Source organism: Choloepus didactylus, chromosome 5 (genome assembly GCF_015220235.1).
Source record: "Choloepus didactylus isolate mChoDid1 chromosome 5, mChoDid1.pri, whole genome shotgun sequence".
NCBI lineage: Eukaryota > Metazoa > Chordata > Mammalia > Pilosa > Megalonychidae > Choloepus > Choloepus didactylus.
Window position 1 is genome coordinate 55,610,641 of NC_051311.1, and position 20,092 is coordinate 55,630,732.

Sequence of the window (20,092 nt, forward strand, 5' to 3'; positions counted from 1 at the left end):
CTTCAAAATTGAAGGAGAGCTTAAAATTTTCACAAACAAATGATGAGAGAATATGTTAACAAGAGACCCGCCCTACAAGAACTACTAAGGGGAGCTCTACTGGCTGAGGAAAAAAAGGAAGGAGAGAGAGGTCTGGAGAAGGCCACAGAACTGAAGAGTCTTAGTAAGGGTACCTTAAAGGAAATAAAGAAAGAGAGAGTAAAAATAAATCCAACAAATAAAAACCAAAGGATAAGACGGCTGATCCAAGAACAGCCTTCACAGTAATAACACTGAATGTGAATGGATTAAATCCCCCAATTAAAAGATACAGATTGGTAGAATGGATTAAAAAATATGAACTATCAATACGCTGTTTACAAGAGACTCATCTTAGACCTAGTGACACAAAGAAACTGAAAGTGAAAGAAAAAAAATATTCCATGCAAGCTACAGACAAAAGAAAGCAGGGGTAGCAAGGCTAATTTCAGATAAAATAGGCTTTAAATCCAAGAATGGTATAAGAGACAAAGAAGGAAACTATATATTTATAAAAGGGACAATTCACCAAGAAGAAATAACAATCATAAACGATAGATGCCTCCACAATAAGACACTCTCTCCTACAGATAGATCATCTTGATGTAAGAACAATAAGGAAATTAAGAACTTAAGCAATGTGATAAACTGATTAGACTTAACAGATATATACAGAACATAACATCCCAAATTACCAGGATATACATTCTTCTCTAGTGCTCATGGAACTTTCTCTAGATAGGTCATATGCTGTGGTATAAAACAAGTCTCAATAAATTTAAAAAGATCAAAATTATACAAAACACATTCTCTGAACACAGTGGAATACAACTAGAAGTTAATAACTATCAAAGAACCAGAAGACTCACAAATATCTGGAGGTTAAACAACACACTACTAAACAATCAGTGGGTCAAAGAAGAAATTGCAAGAGAAATTGTTAAATATCTGGAAATGAATGAAAATGAGAACACAACAAACACATCAAAATTTATGGGATGCAGCAAAGGTGGTACTGAGAGGGAAATTTATAGCTCTAAATGCATACATTAAAAAGGAAGAAAGAGCTAAAATCAAAGAATTAATGGAACAACTGAAGAAGCTAGAAAATGATCAGCAAACTAATCCTAAAACAAGTAGAAGAAAAGAAATAACAAGGAGTAAGGCAGAAATAAATGATATGGAAAAAAAAAATAGAATAAAACCAAAACTTGGTTCTTTGAGAATATCAACAAGATCGACAAACCCTTAGCTAGACTGACAAAGTCAAAAAGAAAGAAGACCCAAATAAACAAAATAATAAATGAGAGGGGGTATATTATTACAGATCCTGATGAAAGTAAAAAAAAAAAAAAAAAAAAAAGGTAATACTTAGCTTTTGCTATGTACTAAAAGTACTGTGCTAAGATCTTTACATGTGCTATTCTATCTTATAACACCCTATGAGGCCAGCACTATTTCTTTCTCCATTTTGTAGAGATGGAAACTGAGGCAGAGAAGACAAGAAACTTATGCAAGATCACATTAGATAAGCAGAACTTGAACCAAGGCAGTCTGGCATCAGAATGTTTCCTAATGACTAGGTTATACTGCCTCTGTAAATGATACTTGGAAAGTGAAAATATTTGAAAGGATGAATTTAGGTATTTCAGAACTACCTAGTAAATAGTCTGGTAAATGAAGAAATTAAAATCACATCTGCGAGGAGGCGGGGCAAGATGGCAGACTGGTGAGCTGTATGTTTTAGTTACTCCTCCAGGAAAGTAGGTAAAAAGCCAGGAACTGCGTGGACTGGACACCACAGAGCAATCTGTCTTTGGGCATACTTCATACAACACTCATGAAAACGTGGAACTGCTGAGATCAGCGAAATCTGTAAGTTTTTGCGGCCAGGGGACCCGCGCCCCTCCCTGCCAGGCTCAGTCCCGGGGGAGGAGGGGCTGTCAGCTCCAGGAAGGAGAAGGGAGAATTGCAGTGGCTGCTCTCATCGGAAACTCATTCTACTGATTCAAACTCCAACCATAGATAGACTGAGGCCAGACACCAGAGACTCTGAGAGCAGCCAGCCCAGCAGAGAGGAGACGGGCATAGAAGGAAAACAACACGAGAAGCTCCAAAGTAAAAGCAGAGGATTTTTGGAGTTCTGGTGAACACAGAAAGGGGAAGGGCGGAGATCAGGCCTTGAGGCGCATATGCAAATCCCGAAGCAAGGCTGATCTCTCTGCCCAGGGCACCTTTCCTTAATGGCCCTGGTTGCTTTGTCTATTAGCATTTCAATAACCCATTAGATCTCTGAGGAGGGCCGTTTTTTTTTTTTTTTTTTTTTTTTTTTTAAATCCTTTTTGCTTTTTCTAAAACAATTACTCTAAGAAGCTCAATACAGAAAGCTTCAAAGAATTGAAATTTGGGCACGTCAAGTCAAGAGCAGAACTAAGAGAGCTCTGAGACAAAAGGCAATAATCCAGTGGCTGAGAAAATTCACTAAACAACACAACTTCCCAAGAAAAGGGGGGTGTCCGCTCACAGCCACCATCCTGGTGGACAGGAAACACTCCTGCCCATCGCCAGCCCCATAGCCCAGAGCTGCCCCAGACAACCCAGTGTGACGGAAGTGCTTCAAATAACAGGCACACACCACAAAACTGGGCGTGGACATTAGCCTTCCCTGCAACCTCAGCTGAATGTCCCACAGCTGGGAAGGGGGAGCAGTGTGAATTAACAGAGCCCCATTCAGCCATCATTTGAGCAGACTGGGAGCCTCCCAACACAGCCCAGCAGCCCAGAACTGCCCTGGGGGGACGGCACTCACCTGTGACATAGCACAGTCATCCCTCAACAGAGGATCCGGGGTGCACAGCCTGGAAGAGGGGCCCACTTGCAAGTCTCAGGAGCCATACGCCAATACCAAAGACTTGTGGGTCAGTGGCAGAGACAAACTGTGGCAGGACTGAACTGAAGGATTAGACTATTGCAGTAGCTTTAAAACTCTAGGATCATCAGGGAGATTTGATTGTTAGGGCCACCCCCCCTCCCCGACTGCCCAGAAACACGCCCCACATACAGGGCAGGCAACACCAACTACACACGCAAGCTTGGGACACCAATTGGGCCCCACAAGACTCACTCCCCCACTCACCAAAAAGGCTAAGCAGGGGAGATCTGGCTTGTGGAGAACAGGTGGCTCGTGGACGCCACCTGCTGGTTAGTTAGAGAAAGTGTACTCCACGAAGCTGTAGATCTGATAAATTAGAGATAAGGACTTCAACTGGTCTACAAACCCTAAAAGACCCCTATCAAGGACAGCAAATGCCACGAGGCCAAAAACAACAGAAAATTATAAAGCATATGAAAAAACCAGACGATATGGATAACCCAAGCCCAAGCACCCAAATCAAAAGACCAGAAGAGACACACCTAGAGCAGCTACTCAAAGAACTAAAGATGAACAATGAGACCCTAGTACGGGATATGAAGGAAATCAAGAAGACCCTAGAAGAGCATAAAGAAGACATTGCAAGACTAAATAAAAAAATGGATGATCTTATGGAAATTAAAGAAACTGTTGACCAAATTAAAAAGATTCTGGACACTCATAGTACAAGACTAGAGGAAGTTGAACAACGAATCAGTGACCTGGAAGATGACAGAATGGAAAATGAAAGCATAAAAGAAAGAATGGGGAAAAAAATTGAAAAACTCGAAATGGACCTCAGGGATATGATAGATAATATGAAGCGTCCGAATATAAGACTCATTGGTGTCCCAGAAGGGGAAGAAAAGGGTAAAGGTCTAGGAAGAGTATTCAAAGAAATTGTTGGGGAAAACTTCCCAAATCTTCTAAACAACATAAATACACAAATCATAAATGCTCAGCGAACTCCAAATAGAATAAATCCAAAAAAACCCACTCCGAGACATATACTGATCACACTGTCAAACATAGAAGAGAAGGAGCAAGTTCTGAAAGCAGCAAGAGAAAAGCAATTCACCACATACAAAGGAAACAGCATAAGACTAAGTAGTGACTACTCAGCAGCCACCATGGAGGCGAGAAGGCAATGGCACGATATATTTAAAATTCTGAGAGAGAGGAATTTCCAGCCAAGAATACTTTATCCAGCAAAGCTCTCCTTCAAATTTGAGGGAGAGCTTAAATTTTTCACAGACAAAGAAATGCTGAGAGAATTTGCTAATAAGAGACCTGCCCTACTGGAGATACTAAAGGGAGCCCTACAGACAGAGAAACAAAGACAGGACAGAGAGACTTGGAGAAAGGTTCAGTACTAAAGAGATTCGGTATGGGTACAATAAAGGATATTAATAGAGAGAGGGAAAAATATGGCAAACATAATCCAAAGGATAAGATGGCCGATTCAAGAAATGCCTTCACGGTTTTAACGTTGAATGTAAATGGATTAAACTCCCCAATTAAAAGATATAGATTCGCAGAATGGATCAAAAAAAATGAACCATCAATATGTTGCATACAAGAGACTCATCTTAGACACAGGGACACAAAGAAATTGAAAGTGAAAGGATGGAAAAAAAATATTTCATGCAAGCTACAGCCAAAAGAAAGCAGGTGTAGCAATATTAATCTCAGATAAAATAGACTTCAAATGCAGGGATGTTTTGAGAGACAAAGAAGGCCACTACATACTAATAAAAGGGGCAATTCAGCAAGAAGAAATAACAATCGTAAATGTCTATGCACCCAATCAAGGTGCCACAAAATACATGAGAGAAACATTGGCAAAACTAAAGGAAGCAATTGATGTTTCCACAATAATTGTGGGAGACTTCAACACATCACTCTCTCCTATAGATAGATCAACCAGACAGAAGACCAATAAGGAAATTGAAAACCTAAACAATCTGATAAATGAATTAGATTTAACAGACATCTACAGGACATTACATCCCAAATCACCAGGATACACATACTTTTCTAGTGCTCACGGAACTTTCTCCAGAATAGATCATATGCTGGGACATAAAACAAGCCTCAATAAATTTAAAAAGATTGAAATTATTCAAAGCACATTCTCTGACCACAATGGAATACAATTAGAAGTCAATAACCATCAGAGACTTAGAAAATTCACAAATACCTGGAGGTTAAACAACACACTCCTAAACAATCAGTGGGTTAAAGAAGAAATAGCAAGAGAAATTGCTAAATATATAGAGACGAATGAAAATGAGAACACAACATACCAAAACCTATGGGATGCAGCAAAAGCAGTGCTAAGGGGGAAATTTATAGCACTAAACGCATATATTAAAAAGGAAGAAAGAGCCAAAATCAAAGAACTAATGGATCAACTGAAGAAGCTAGAAAATGAACAGCAAACCAATCCTAAACCAAGTACAAGAAAAGAAATAACAAGGATTAAAGCAGAAATAAATGACATAGAGAACAAAAAAACAATAGAAAGGATAAATATCACCAAAAGTTGGTTCTTTGAGAAGATCAACAAGATTGACAAGCCCCTAGCTAGACTGACAAAATCAAAAGAGAGAAGACCCATATAAACAAAATAATGAATGAAAAAGGTGACATAACTGCAGATCCTGAAGAAATTAAAAAAATTATAAGAGGATATTATGAACAACTGTATGGCAACAAACTGGATAATGTAGAAGAAATGGACAATTTCCTGGAAACATATGAACAACCTAGACTGACCAGAGAAGAAATAGAAGACCTCAACCAACCCATCACAAGCAAAGAGATCCAATCAGTCATCAAAAATCTTCCCACAAATAAATGCCCAGGGCCAGATGGCTTCACAGGGGAATTCTACCAAACTTTCCAGAAAGAACTGACACCAATCTTACTCAAACTCTTTCAAAACATTGAAAAAAATGGAACACTACCTAACTCATTTTATGAAGCTAACATCAATCTAATACCAAAACCAGGCAAAGATGCTACAAAAAAGGAAAACTACCGGCCAATCTCCCTAATGAATATAGATGCAAAAATCCTCAACAAAATACTTGCAAATCGAATCCAAAGACACATTAAAAAAATCATACACCATGACCAAGTGGGGTTCATTCCAGGCATGCAAGGATGGTTCAACATCAGAAAAACAATCAATGTATTACAACACATTAAAAACTCGAAAGGGAAAAATCAATTGATCATCTCAATAGATGCTGAAAAAGCATTTGACAAAATCCAACATCCCTTTTTGATAAAAACACTTCAAAAGGTAGGAATTGAAGGAAACTTCCTCAACATGATAAAGAGCATATATGAAAAACCCACAGCCAGCATAGTACTCAATGGTGAGAGACTGAAAGCCTTCCCTCTAAGATCAGGAACAAGACAAGGATACCCGCTGTCACCACTGTTATTCAACATTGTGCTGGAAGTGCTAGCCAGGGCAATCCGGCAAGACAAAGAAATAAAAGGCATCCAAATTGGAAAAGAAGAAGTAAAACTGTCATTGTTTGCAGATGATATGATCTTATATCTAGAAAACCCTGAGAAATCGACGATACACCTACTAGAGCTAATAAACAAATTTAGCAAAGTAGCGGGATACAAGATTAATGCACATAAGTCAGTAATGTTTCTATATGCTAGAAATGAACAAACTGAAGAGACACTCAAGAAAAAGATACCATTTTCAATAGCAACTAAAAAAATCAAGTACCTAGGAATCAACTTAACCAAAGATGTAAAAGACCTATACAAAGAAAACTACATAACTCTACTAAAAGAAATAGAAGGGGACCTTAAAAGATGGAAAAATATTCCATGTTCATGGATAGGAAGGCTAAATGTCATTAAGATGTCAATTCTACCCAAACTCATCTACAGATTCAATGCAATCCCAATCAAAATTCCAACAACCTACTTTGCAGACTTGGAAAAGCTAGTTATCAAATTTATTTGGAAAGGGAAGATGCCTCGAATTGCTAAAGACACTCTAAAAAAGAAAAACGAAGTGGGAGGACTTACACTCCCTGACTTTGAAGCTTATTATAAAGCCACAGTTGCCAAGACAGCATGGTACTGGCACAAAGATAGACATATAGATCAATGGAATCGAATTGAGAATTCAGAGATAGACCCTCAGATCTATGGCCGACTGATCTTTGATAAGGCCCCCAAAGTCACCGAACTGAGCCATAATGGTCTTTTCAACAAATGGGGCTGGGAGAGTTGGATATCCATATCCAAAAGAATGAAAGAGGACCCCTACCTCACCCCCTACACAAAAATTAACTCAAAATGGACCAAAGATCTCAATATAAAAGAAAGTACCATAAAACTCCTAGAAGATAATGTAGGAAAACATCTTCAAGACCTTGTATTAGGAGGCCACTTCCTAGACTTTACACCCAAAGCACAAGCAACAAAAGAGAAAATAGATAAATGGGAACTCCTCAAGCTTAGAAGTTTCTGCACCTCAAAGGAATTTCTCAAAAAGGTAAAGAGGCAGCCAACTCAATGGGAAAAAATTTTTGGAAACCATGTATCCGACAAAAGACTGATATCTTGCATATACAAAGAAATCCTACAACTCAATGACAATAGTACAGACAGCCCAATTATAAAATGGGCAAAAGATATGAAAAGACAGTTCTCTGAAGAGGAAATACAAATGACCAAGAAACACATGAAAAAATGTTCAGCTTCACTAGCTATTAGAGAGATGCAAATTAAGACCACAATGAGATACCATCTAACACCGGTTAGAATGGCTGCCATTAAACAAACAGGAAACTACAAATGCTGGAGGGGATGTGGAGAAATTGGAACTCTTATTCATTGTTGGTGGGACTGTATAATGGTTCAGCCACTCTGGAAGTCAGTCTGGCAGTTCCTTAGAAAACTAGATATAGAGCTACCATTCGATCCAGCGATTGCACTCCTCGGTATATACCCGGAAGATCGGAAAGCAGTGACACGAACAGATATCTGCACGCCAATGTTCATAGCAGCATTATTCACAATTGCCAAGAGATGGAAACAACCCAAATGTCCTTCAACAGATGAGTGGATAAATAAAATGTGGTATATACACACGATGGAATACTACGCGGCAGTAAGAAGGAACGATCTGGTGAAACATATGACAACATGGATGAACCTTGAAGACATAATGCTGAGCGAAATAAGCCAGGCACAAAAAGAGAAATATTATATGCTACCACTAATGTGAACTTTGAAAAATGTAAAACAAATGGTTTATAATGTAGAATGTAGGGGAACTAGCAGTAGAGAGCAATTAAGGAAGGGGGAACAATAATCCAGGAAGAACAGATAGGCTATTTAACGTTCTGGGGATGCCCAGAAATGACTATGGTCTGTTAATTTCTGATGGTTGTAGTAGGAACAAGTTCACTGAAATGTTGCTATATTATGTAACTTTCTTGGGGTAAAGTAGGAACATGTTGGAAGTTAAGCAGTTATCTTAGGTTAGTTGTCTTTTTCTTACTCCCTTGCTATGGTCTCTTTGAAAGGCTCTTTTATTGTATGTTTGTTTTCTTTTTAACTTTTTTTTTCATACAGGTGATTTGAAAAAAGAAGGGAAAGTTAAAAAAAAAAAAAAAAAAAAACAAAGATGTAGTGCCCCCTTGAGGAGCCTGTGGAGAATGCAGGGGTATTCGCCTACCCCACCTCCATGGTTGCTAACATGACCACAGACATAGGGGACTGGTGGTTTGATGGGTTGAGCCCTCTACCATAAGTTTTACCCTTGGGAAGACGGTTGCTGCAAAGGAGAGGCTAGGCCTCCCTATATTTGTGCCTAAGAGTCTCCTCCTGAATGCCTCTTTGTTGCTCAGATGTGGCCCTCTCTCTCTGGCTAAGCCAACTTGAAAGGTGAAATCACTGCCCTCCCCCCTACGTGGGATCAGACACCCAGGGAAGTGAATCTCCCTGGCAACGTGGAATATGACTCCCAGGGAGGAATGTAGACCTGGCACCGTGGGACGGAGAACATCTTCTTGACCAAAAGGGGGATGTGAAAGGAAATGAAATAAGCTTCAGTGGCAGAGAGATTCCAAAAGGAGCCGAGAGGTCACTCTGGTGGGCACTCTTATGCACACTTTAGACAACCCTTTTTAGGTTCTAAAGAATTGGGGTAGCTGGTGGTGGATACCTGAAACTATCAAACTACAACCCAGAACCCATGAATCTCGAAGACAGTTGTATAAAAATGTAGCTTATGAGGGGTGACAATGGGATTGGGAAAGCCATAAGGACCAAACACCACTTTGTCTAGTTTATGGATGGATGTGTAGAAAAGTAGGGGAAGGAAACAAACAGACAAAGGTACCCAGTGTTCTTTTTTACTTCAATTGCTCTTTTTCACTCTAATTATTATTCTTGTTATTTTTGTGTGTGTGCTAATGAAGGTGTCAGGGATTGATTTAGGTGATGAATGTACAACTATGTAATGGTACTGTAAACAATCGAAAGTACAATTTGTTTTGTATGACTGCGTGGTATGTGAATATATCTCAATAAAATGATGATAAAAAAAAAAAAAGAAAAAAAAAAAAAAAAAAAAAATTGCCTTTCCTCACTGATATGGGTGGATGAGCACACTTTTATTACTCTTTGGTCTTTGTTAATGTGTTTTTCTATATGATTTACTTTTTAGTATAGTGACCATAGTTTTTCCTAGATAATCAGGATGGACTTTTAGAAACCTCTTTTCTGTTAATTTCTAAGTGAGGGTGAGAGATTTTTTAAATGTTTATTAAACTTTCTTGCATTCAGGCAAAAAAAAAAAAAAAAAAATCACATCTGCACATACCTAGGCAAATTTATCTAAATTCAGCCAATTTCATTTACCTAGAAACATTTAAGCTCCATAAATGAACAGTAAAGTGCCACTGGGGATAAGAGAAACAATCCTGGTTTTTAAAAAGTTCATGATCAAGTTTGGGAGACAAAATGTACATAAGTGAAATATTTCAATAACAATACAAAAACAAATTAGGATTGTTGCCACAAAGAAATAAAGCATTTCATACCGAGAAATTAAAAATTAACAGATGATTATGATTACTGAATCATTATACAGATTTTTTTTTCTATACTGTAGAAAAGCCAAAAGTTAATACCTGAAATTACTGAAACTCAAATAGTCTCATCCCTGTGTATACTCAACTATTGTAATGGTTATTCTAGCAGTCTCAGCTCTATGTATACTTACTATATTAACAGTCATTCCAGCCTAGTCTCAGCCCTTTTTGTACTCGATATTGTAATGGTAACAACTCCATCTCATCTTGCTTGAATTCATAAAAACTCTGAACTCCTTAGACTCAGGGAGACAGACTTTTTTTTTTTTAATTCAGTTTTATTGAGATATATTCACATACCATACAATCATCCATGGTGTACAATCAACTGTTCACAGTATCATCATATAGTTGTGCATTCATCACCCCAATCTATTTTTGAACATTTTCCTTACACCAGAAAGAATCACAATAAGAATAAAAATTAAAAATTAAAAAAAAAACACCCAAATCACCCCCGCATCCCACCCTATTTTTCATTTAGGTTTTGTTCCTATTTATCTACTCATCCATTCATACACTGGATAAAGGGAATGGGATCCACAAGGTTTTCACAATCATACTGTCACCCCTTGTAAGCTACATTGTTAAACAATCATCAACAGTCAAGGCTACTGGGTTGGAGTTTGGTAGTTCCAGGTATTTCCTTCTAGCTATTCCAATATGTTAAAACCTAAAAAGTGTTATCTATATAGTGCGTACGAATGCCCACCATAGTGAACTCTCAACTCCATTTGAAACCTCTCAGACACCGAAGCTCTATTTCATTTCATTTCGCATCCCCCTTTTGGTCAAGATGTTCTCAATCCCATGATGCTGGGTCCAGATTCATCCCGGGGAGTCGTATCCTGCGTTGCCAGGGAAATTTACACCCCTGGGAGTCATGTCCCAAGTAGCGGGGAGAGCAGCGAGATCACCCTCCAAGGTGGCTTAGAGAGAGGGCCACATCTGAGCAACAAAGAGGCACTTGGGGAGACTCTTAGGCACAATTATAAGCAGGTTTGGCCTCTCCTTGCAGCAACAAGCTTCTTAGGGGCCAGCCCCAAGACAGAGGGCTCAGCATGTCAAGCTGTCAGTCCCCAATGTTTGTGAGAACATCAGCAACAAGTCAGGTGAGGAAGGCCAACACCTCTGCATTCTCCCCCAGCTCTTCAGGGGGGCCCTGAATATATATTTTTAATCTCCACCCAAATTACTTTAGGATGTGTTGCTATTTCATTCTAATCTATACAGACCTACCATAGCTCACTTCCTATTCAAAGTTCCATGTAATTGTAGTGCTTGAACAAACTGACTGTAGAAGTTATATTGTTTAGAAAATATAGATCCTACACCAAATAAACATCTCTTCCCTTGGTCTCACATGGAAGTTGAAGTTTGAACACAGAGGGGAGACAGACTTTTGGGCCAGAAGGCCATCTGATCTCCTGCTTTGCATGTAGCAATGAACTCTCTCTTTGAAACTCCGGTGCCACGGATTGGCTGTTATGCACATTGGGCACAGAACCCCACACTTCTTCGTTATTACTTTCAAACATCAAAATGATGGTCAAAGAGTTCTAAAGGGTTATTAATACATTTGTGCAGCATTTGAAGAATGGGGAGAATCTGAATGACAAAGGGATGACAGAACAGCCAAGGGGAAGCATGAGCAAAGGCTCAAAGACAGGTGTAAAAGTATAAATGATGGAGAATTTCATGTAGTAGTAATAAGATTAAACAGATCAGAGAAGTGGCTTTCAAACTTTTTTTGACTGTAACCCATAGTAAAAAATACTCCATATCTCAACCCAATATATATTATATGCAAAACTGAAATAAAATTTTATATAAAACATTAACTTTCATTTATTACCATTTATTATATTCAATGTAATCCATTTTGTATTCTGTTCCCTTTTTTGGTGGCAGACCCACTATATGTATTTTATGACTCAGTATATGAAAAACTATACCTTAAAGTCCAAGATTTCTGATTGGAAACAACCAGTTAAAGCACCCATATGCATTTACAGACTGAATGGAAAACTAGTCAAAACAAATCAATCAACAAATGGAATTTAACACTGACTAAAGCCTAAACTTTAATGGATGGTCTCTATACATGTTTAACTGCTGCCTGAGAAAACACAAATCCAAATAAAGTTACTAGGCAGTTAAGAATGACATGAAAGATAACTATTACCTAATTAAATGCATTATAACCCTTGTAAGTAAGAAGTGGACAACGTACTTGGAACTTTTTTTTAAAGGGAAAGAGCATGTTAAGAAACAAAATCTGATGATGTGCAGGGAGAGTACAGCCTAAACCAGTCAAGTTGGATCATTCATTGTTTCATTCATTTATTCAACAAATATTTACTGAGGACATTCTATGTGCCAGTGACTACAGACTAAACAAGACAGAAAGGATCCCAGGCCTCTTGGAACTTAACAGATTGACAAAAAGTCAGACATTAAGCATAGAAATCAAAAATCAATCACCAGTATAATAAAAGGTATGGGGGACAAGTACAGAGAACAGGCATCAGCATATAAAGATCTCTCCTAGAGTGTAATCATCCAACTCCCTGCTTTGTTTCCCTTGCTTTGATGCCATGTTTGCCAATCTTCCGATTAAAAAATACAGCTTGTCATATAAATTTCTCTTTAGGGTGAAGAATATGCTGACAAACCACAATGAGTATCTGTGGCAGGTATACTCCCCATAAAAAATTAATAAATTGGCATACTAGCTTATACTTTTGCTCTTCTGAGCTTGGTTAGAGAAAATTAGTTGGGACCTAATCAACTCTGGATATACTACAGATTGCTCAGCCTGCAAAATGAAGACCAGACACTGGATCCTGGTGACCACCTGTGAATTTGGCTGGTGACTAGCTGACTTCACTATGGGTCATTTTCTTGGCCTTTTCTAACTGCGGAGGACAGAATAGGCTTGAGCCTTAAATTCCAGGCCAAGACAGAATTTTTCCCATTAGTAAACAGGAAATTTTCAAGTAACAGAATGACAAATAAAATTGGCATTGTAGGACAATGGTGGGGTAGACGGACTAAAACAGGAAGTGCCAGAATACAAAGATGATAGGTAGGAAAGCCACTCATGGGGTGACAGAACCTAAAGTAGGGCAATAAAGTAGAACAAAAGCTCTGTTAGCAATGGAAAGGAATCAGAATTGGTAACTGATTGGCACAGGGTATAAAGGGAAGGTATCAAAAACAACTTCCAGGCAAATCTGAAACTTGTTTTACTACACCTGTATCAGAAATCTGATATAAAGAACTGATAATAGCTAATTCCCTATAAGTTATCAGGGGATGGGGTAGGAATAGGGAATAAGAAGTTAAGGCTTAAAATTTACAGGGTTCCTATTTGGAATAATGGGAATGTTTTGGTAATGGATGGTGGTGACAGTACAACAACAACGTGAATGTAATTAACAGCACTGAAATATACATCTGAATATAATTAAAAGGGGAAATGTTAGACAATATATATGTTAATAGAATAATTTTTTTTAAAAAATCCATAGAACTTCACTATACAGTGAGCCTTAAGTTAAAACATGAACCATAGTTAACACTACAATTATAAAAATGTTATCAATTTTAACAAATGTCCCACACCAATGCAAGGTGTTGGTAATAGGGTGGTATATGGGAATCCTGTATTTTATGCATGATTGTTCTGTAATAAACAAACAAAAAAAACTTCTCTAATAAACAAAAAAAATTAAAGAAATTAATTCTCTGCCCTTAAAAGTAATATTTAATATATGATAAAACCTCTTAATAACTAATAAATTTCTTTGTACTCTACAGTCTTAGTTTAACAAGCTCAGTGAGTTCTAACAAAAAGTTTCATTTTTTTTTTCTTTTTATGGGGAGGCACCCAATAACAGGTCAAAAATCTAAACCAAAAAACACATATATACTGGCCTCTTTAATCCATCATAATATCGGCACATTACAGATGCCAGCTATAACAAAGTTTTATCTTCAGTTTTATTTTCAAATTGATCAATTTTAGTAAATATCTTTGCTATTGACTACAAATGAAAGGAGGCTATACATTTTTCCAGATTACTGAAGATATGTATATTTAAATGCAATTTTATTGAGATATATTCATACACCATATTATCCATCCAAAGAATACAAACAATGGCTCATGGCATCATCATATAGTTCTGCATTCACCACCACAATCAATTTTAAAATATTTTCATTACTCCAAAAAATAATAATTACTCCAAAAAAGAACACCTAAAACATCCCACACCCCTTATCCCCCCCCATATATTTTTTGTCTTTATTTTATTACTCGTCTGGATAAAGGGAGTGTCAGTCAAAGGTTTTCACAATCACATGATCACACAATAAAAGCTATACAGTTAACAATCATCAACAATCAAGGCTACTGTTTTACAGTTCAACAGTTTCAGGTATTTCCTTCTAGCTATTCTAATACACTAGAAACTAAAAAGAAATATTTATATACTGCATACAAATAACCTCCAGGATGGCCTCTCAACTCTCTTTGATATCTCTTAGCCACTGAAAATTTATTTTGTTTCATTTCTTTTCCCCCTTTTGATCATGAAAGCATTCTCAATTCCCTGATGCCAGGGCCAGACTCATCCCTGGGAATCGTGTCCCATGTTGCCAGGGAGATTTATACCCCTGGGAGTCATGTCCCACATGGGAGAGAGGATAGTGGGTTTATTTGCAGAGTTGGCTTAGAGAGAGAGGCCACATTGAGCAACAAAAGAGGTTCTCTAGGGGTGACTCTTAGGCATAATTATTAGTAAGCTTAGCTTTTCCTTTGCAGGAATGTGTTTCACATGGGCAAACTCCAAGATGAAGGGCCTGACTTATTAAATCAGGAGTCTCTAATGCTTGAGAGAATATGAAGATGTGTTTTTAATATAAGTGATTTGCTCAGCTGAGAAGTATATTTATTTCCCTTAGCATCTGCGGATCCCTCTAGCAAGTCACCATTTATTCACTCATTTATCATGTACTAAAGTACCATAAGCTTACAAATCAAGTGAAGAAACACATTAATCATATAATCATATATAAAAGTAAAATCCAATTGTGATAAGTGCTGTGAAGTAGAGGTACCCAGGGCATGAGGTCACATAACAGAGGAATTTGACCTAGTCAGGGAGGTCAGAGAAGGCAAAGTTTCCTTGAGGAGCAATGAGTAGTCTGAAATCTGAAGGATAAAAGTGGGAGTTAACTGGGGGGTGGGAAATGAGGACATGCATTCCAGGAAGACAGAATATGTGGGTTCCCTTGGCAAGAGGGAACACTGCACTCTCAAAGAAATGAAAAGGCCAAGAGAGAAGAGAGCTGGAGTGCAGAAAACAAGGATTTAGCAAAGGAGGCAACTGCCACAGTATACAAGGTCTCTCAGGCCATGTTAAGGATTTTGGTCTTTACCCAAAAAGGAAAAGCAAGATAAAGATTAAAAATGTCTGCTAGAAAGGTGTTGGGCTCCCTCACCTGGATGGTTGCTGATGTTCTGGACTGGCAGTTGATGTGCTGAACACTATCATGGGACTTGCCTTTAAGAAGCCTGTTACTGCAAAGAAGCTAGGTCTACTTATAATTGTGCCTAAGAGTCTCCCCCCACCGAACCCCTCATTGTTGCTCAGATGTGGTCCTCTCTCCCTAACTAAGCCACCTCGGCAGGTGATCTCACTGCCCTTCCCACTATGTGGGACCTGACTCCCGGGAGTGTAAATCTCCCAGGCAACGCAGGATATGACTCCTGGGGATGAATCTGGACCTGGCACCATGGGATTGAGAACATCTTCTTGACCAAAAGGGGGATGCAAAATGAAACGAAATAAAGCTTCAGTGGCTGAGACTTCAAATGGAGTCGAGAGATCATTCTGGTGGACATTCTTATGCACTACACAGATAACACTTTTTAGATTTTAATCTATTGGAATAGCTAGAAGTAAATACCTGAAACAATCAAACTCCAACCCAGTGGCCTTGATTCTTGAAGACGATTGTATGACAATGTTGCTTACAAGGCATGACAGTGTGATTTTGAAAACCTTGTGGATCACACTCACTTTATCCAGTGTATGGATGGATGAGTAGAAAAATGGGGGCAAAAAACTAAAGGAAAAATAGGGCGGGGGGGGATGATTTAGGTGTTCTTTTTTTACTATTTTTTTATTCTTATTAACACTTTTTCTGGTACAAAAAAGCTAAAAAATAGATTGGGGTGATGAATGAACAACTATATGATGGTAATGTGATCAACTGATTGTATATTTTGGATGATTGTATGATGTGTGAATAAATCTTAATAAGTTAAAAAAAAAGAGGGAAAAAAATGTCTACTGGATTTAGCAAAATGGAAGAGCATGTTAACCTTATGGAGAGATGTTTAGGAAGATGGAGCAGAAGCCAAGTGGGCTGAGGAAAAGGAGTTATGGAAATGGAGTCAGTGAGTAGTGACATATCTTTTGAGAGAAGGGAGAGGTCAAGGCTTTACTATACAATGTATATACTCTTTGCAGCTGCTGGCAACACCTTTCCCTTTTTACTTTTTGCTTCAATGATTTGTGTACAGTAATACTAACTTGGGATGCTATTTACTCAACAAATGTTTCTAATTACACATATAACATATAAGCCCTGCTTTTAAGTTTACATCTGATTGGGGGAGGGACAGCAACATTAAGGAGATGAGTTCACTAATAACATTCAAATGTATGAAAATTGGATATAATAAAATGAATTAGGTTATGATTAGTAGTATGTAGTCCTTTAAGCACCTAAGACTGGCTTAGAATTACTTTTGATTTTTTAAAACCTTGCATTCAAATACTATTTCCTGAGTTTTTTGGTGCCCCTTAAATTTGGGGCCCAAGGCAAATGCCTCACTATCCTTCCCTGCTTTAAAACCTGAAGCACACTTTTTCACTTTAATTATTATTCTGGTTATTTTTGTGCGTGTGGTAATGGGGGTGTTGGGGATTGATTTTGGTGATGAATGTACAACTGTGTAACAGTACTGTGAACAATCGAATGTATGATTTGTTTTATATGACTGTGTGGTATGTGAATTTATCTCAATAAAATGAATATTAAAAAAAAAAAAAAAAAAAAAAAAAGACTGGCTTAGAATCATTAGCTGTATAACCTTGAAGGAGTCACTTAATGGCCGGAAGCCTCTATTTCCAGTTTGGGCATTTATTAGCAGCAACTCCATAAAAGTGTTAAAGGGATTGAGTTAATGCAAGCACAATATTTATTCCAGTGCCTCGGACATAGGTACTCAATAGATATAAGTTTTCATTTATACAAAATAATATATCATTGCGTTTCTTAAATATTTGATTTACAGCTTAGATTTAGACTTTTCAGGAATAACAGTTCTGTGAAAAGTAGAACAAGCCAGTTAAAAAAATAAAAGTGCCTAGAGACAGAAAGAAAAGGCACCCACGAAGGCATCCTCTTGGGGTGAGATTCTGTACAAGGATTTACCACGCAAATATTCTCTTAAATAGTGCACAATGAAGATAGGTTAGTCTCAGCCGAAGTGTTACTGACATTCTGAACATGAAATTCGTTTTCATAACAGTCCTGCCCCGTGCGAGACTTGAGGTATCCTTGAGCCGCCCACAAATGCCGGTAAAGCACCCCAGGAACTGTGACAATCAAAAATCACCCCCTCTTTCAAACGCCCTTGTGGGGTAGTACCACCCCGGCTCGAGAATCACCAAGAAGCCCCATCCCAAATCTTCTAGAGTTTTGGGTTTTTTTTTTGTTTTGTTTTGTTTTGTTTTTACCACTTTTTACAATACTGCATTTTACCGCCTTCTGCTTTTGCCCCGAAGATCTATTGCCCCAAAGGTACAGAAGCATCCAGGGTCGGATAACACCCGCAGAGCTGGGAATCCTCTGCTGAGCCCGCGACCACCACTGCCCGGTCACCTTCCGTGCTGCAGGCTGCAAAAATGAGAGAGCTCCTCGTGGGGGCTCCGGTGTTTCCCTACGGATTGGGGATTCGAATTTGCTCAGCCTCCGCCGCTCTATGAAAACTATCCTGGGTCCTCTGGCCTCATTGCCGGAGACCTGACATAGATCCCGGCGAAATCCGGCCGCAGACAATTCAATTCCCGGGTGGGAGGACCCAAGCGGTCCTGGTCCGCGAGAGACCGTAACACCCGATTCCTAGGTACCAGGTCTCATTGCCTGGACCCTCAACCCCCAACCCAAGGGCTAAGCAGCAGTGCTACGCGCGCCATTCCAACAGGGGAGGGGCGGGCCCCTAGGCCCCGAGTTAGGGGAAAGTATGCACCGAGCACAAGTGGGATACCTGGACACAAAGGAACCTCCTAGCTCATGTGTCTCCATAAAAAAGACGATCACCGCCCTGCTCCGTTGTTTCCCTTCTACCCCGGCCGTACTTACCAGAATTTACCGCCAACAGCGTCGCCATTTTGGAGGCGCACTAACGGAGCCCTACAGTCGCTTGGAGGACCCAGAAAGAGTGAGGCTGCCCGACGAGGCGCCTGAAAAGAAAGACACCACGCTGCCCTTTTTAAACGGCGTGCTAGGCCTACGCAGGGGTATGAAAAACTAAAAAATCTTCTTTGAGTCACAAGAATCAATTTTCCCCGGAATTCTTCCAGTTCACATAGGACGAGGGTAACCACGTCGGAAACGTAAAGCCCTCAATTTGACATATCGTGCAATGCATCCTGGAACCTAGAATTTCTTCCTAATGATGAGAGAAGTGGGTTGTGTGCACTGGAAAAAAGATTTTTGAAGGCTAGTTGTTAAAGGTAGGTATATTTGTGATATAAAATCCGTGAAATCAAATAATTACCTAAATTTCAACTTAAATCTTCCTTGCATAACTCTCTTACCTTGGGGCATGGAGTTGGGTATGTTTCTATTCCCGTACAAGTCATTTGATCTGTTATAAACTTAAGTTTTTCAGGACATTGCAATATACAAAGTATATTGTGTCAACAAAATTGCATGCAGTGAAACAAATCATAACTTTCTTTTTATTAGAGAAGTTTTAGGTTTACCGAAAAATCATGCAGAAAGTTAAGAGTTCCCATACAGACACACACATCCGCAACCCTGCCCCCATGCAAACACACGGTTTGCCCTATTAACACTTCACATCAGTGTGGCACCTCTTTTAAAACTGATTAAACAATATTATGATTATACTGTTAACTATAGCCCATAGTTTATATATAAGTGAGATCACACAATTTGTTTCCTATTGTACCTGGCTTTTTTCACTCACCATGATGTCTTCAAGGTTTATCCATTTTGTAACATGTATCAAAAACTTCATCCCTTTTTATGGCTAAATAAGATTTCATTGTATGTATATACCACATTTTGTTCATTCGCTTTTAGGTTGATGGACATTAGTGTTACTTCCATCTTTTGGCAATTGTGAATACTGCCACTATGAACATGGTTCTGCAAATATCTATTTGAGTTCCTGCTTTCAGTTCTTTTGCATATATACATAGAAGTGGGACTGTCGGGTCATATGGTAATATTTTTTTTTAATATTCATTTTATTGAGATATATTCACATACCATACATTCATACAAAACAAATCGTACATTCGATTGTTCACAGTACCATTACATAGTTGTGCATTCATCACCAAAATCAATCCCTGACACTTTCATTACCACACACAAAAATAACAAGAATAATAATTAAAGTGAAAAAGAACAAAGTAAAGAAGAACACTGGGTGCCTTCGTTTGTTTGTTTCTTTGTTTCTTTGTTTCCTTTCCCCATTTTTCTACTCATCCATCCATAAACTAGACAAAGGGGAGTGTGGTCCTTATGGCTTTCCCAATCCCACTGTCACCACTCATAAGCTACATTTTTATATAATTGTCTTCAATATTCATGGTTTCTGGGTTGTAGTTTAATAGTTTCAGGTATCTACCGCCAGCTACCCCAATTCATTAGAACCTAAAAAGGGTTGTCTATATTCTGC

At 38.5% G+C, this 20,092-nt stretch overlaps 1 protein-coding gene across 4 annotated transcripts in view; it reads right to left on the minus strand.

Moving 5' to 3' along the window:
• Positions 1 to 18,630, minus strand: part of NUP205 (nucleoporin 205) — a 114,618-nt gene extending 95,988 nt beyond the window's left edge. For all 4 annotated transcript variants that reach the window (XM_037836097.1, XM_037836094.1, XM_037836098.1 and 1 more), the window contains exon 1: positions 18,520 to 18,630. In XM_037836097.1, the coding sequence (XP_037692025.1) occupies positions 18,520 to 18,547 (28 nt within the window). In that variant the 5' untranslated portion in view covers positions 18,548 to 18,630. The remainder of the gene's footprint in view (positions 1 to 18,519) is intronic.
• Between the last annotated feature and the right edge of the window lie 1,462 nt (positions 18,631 to 20,092).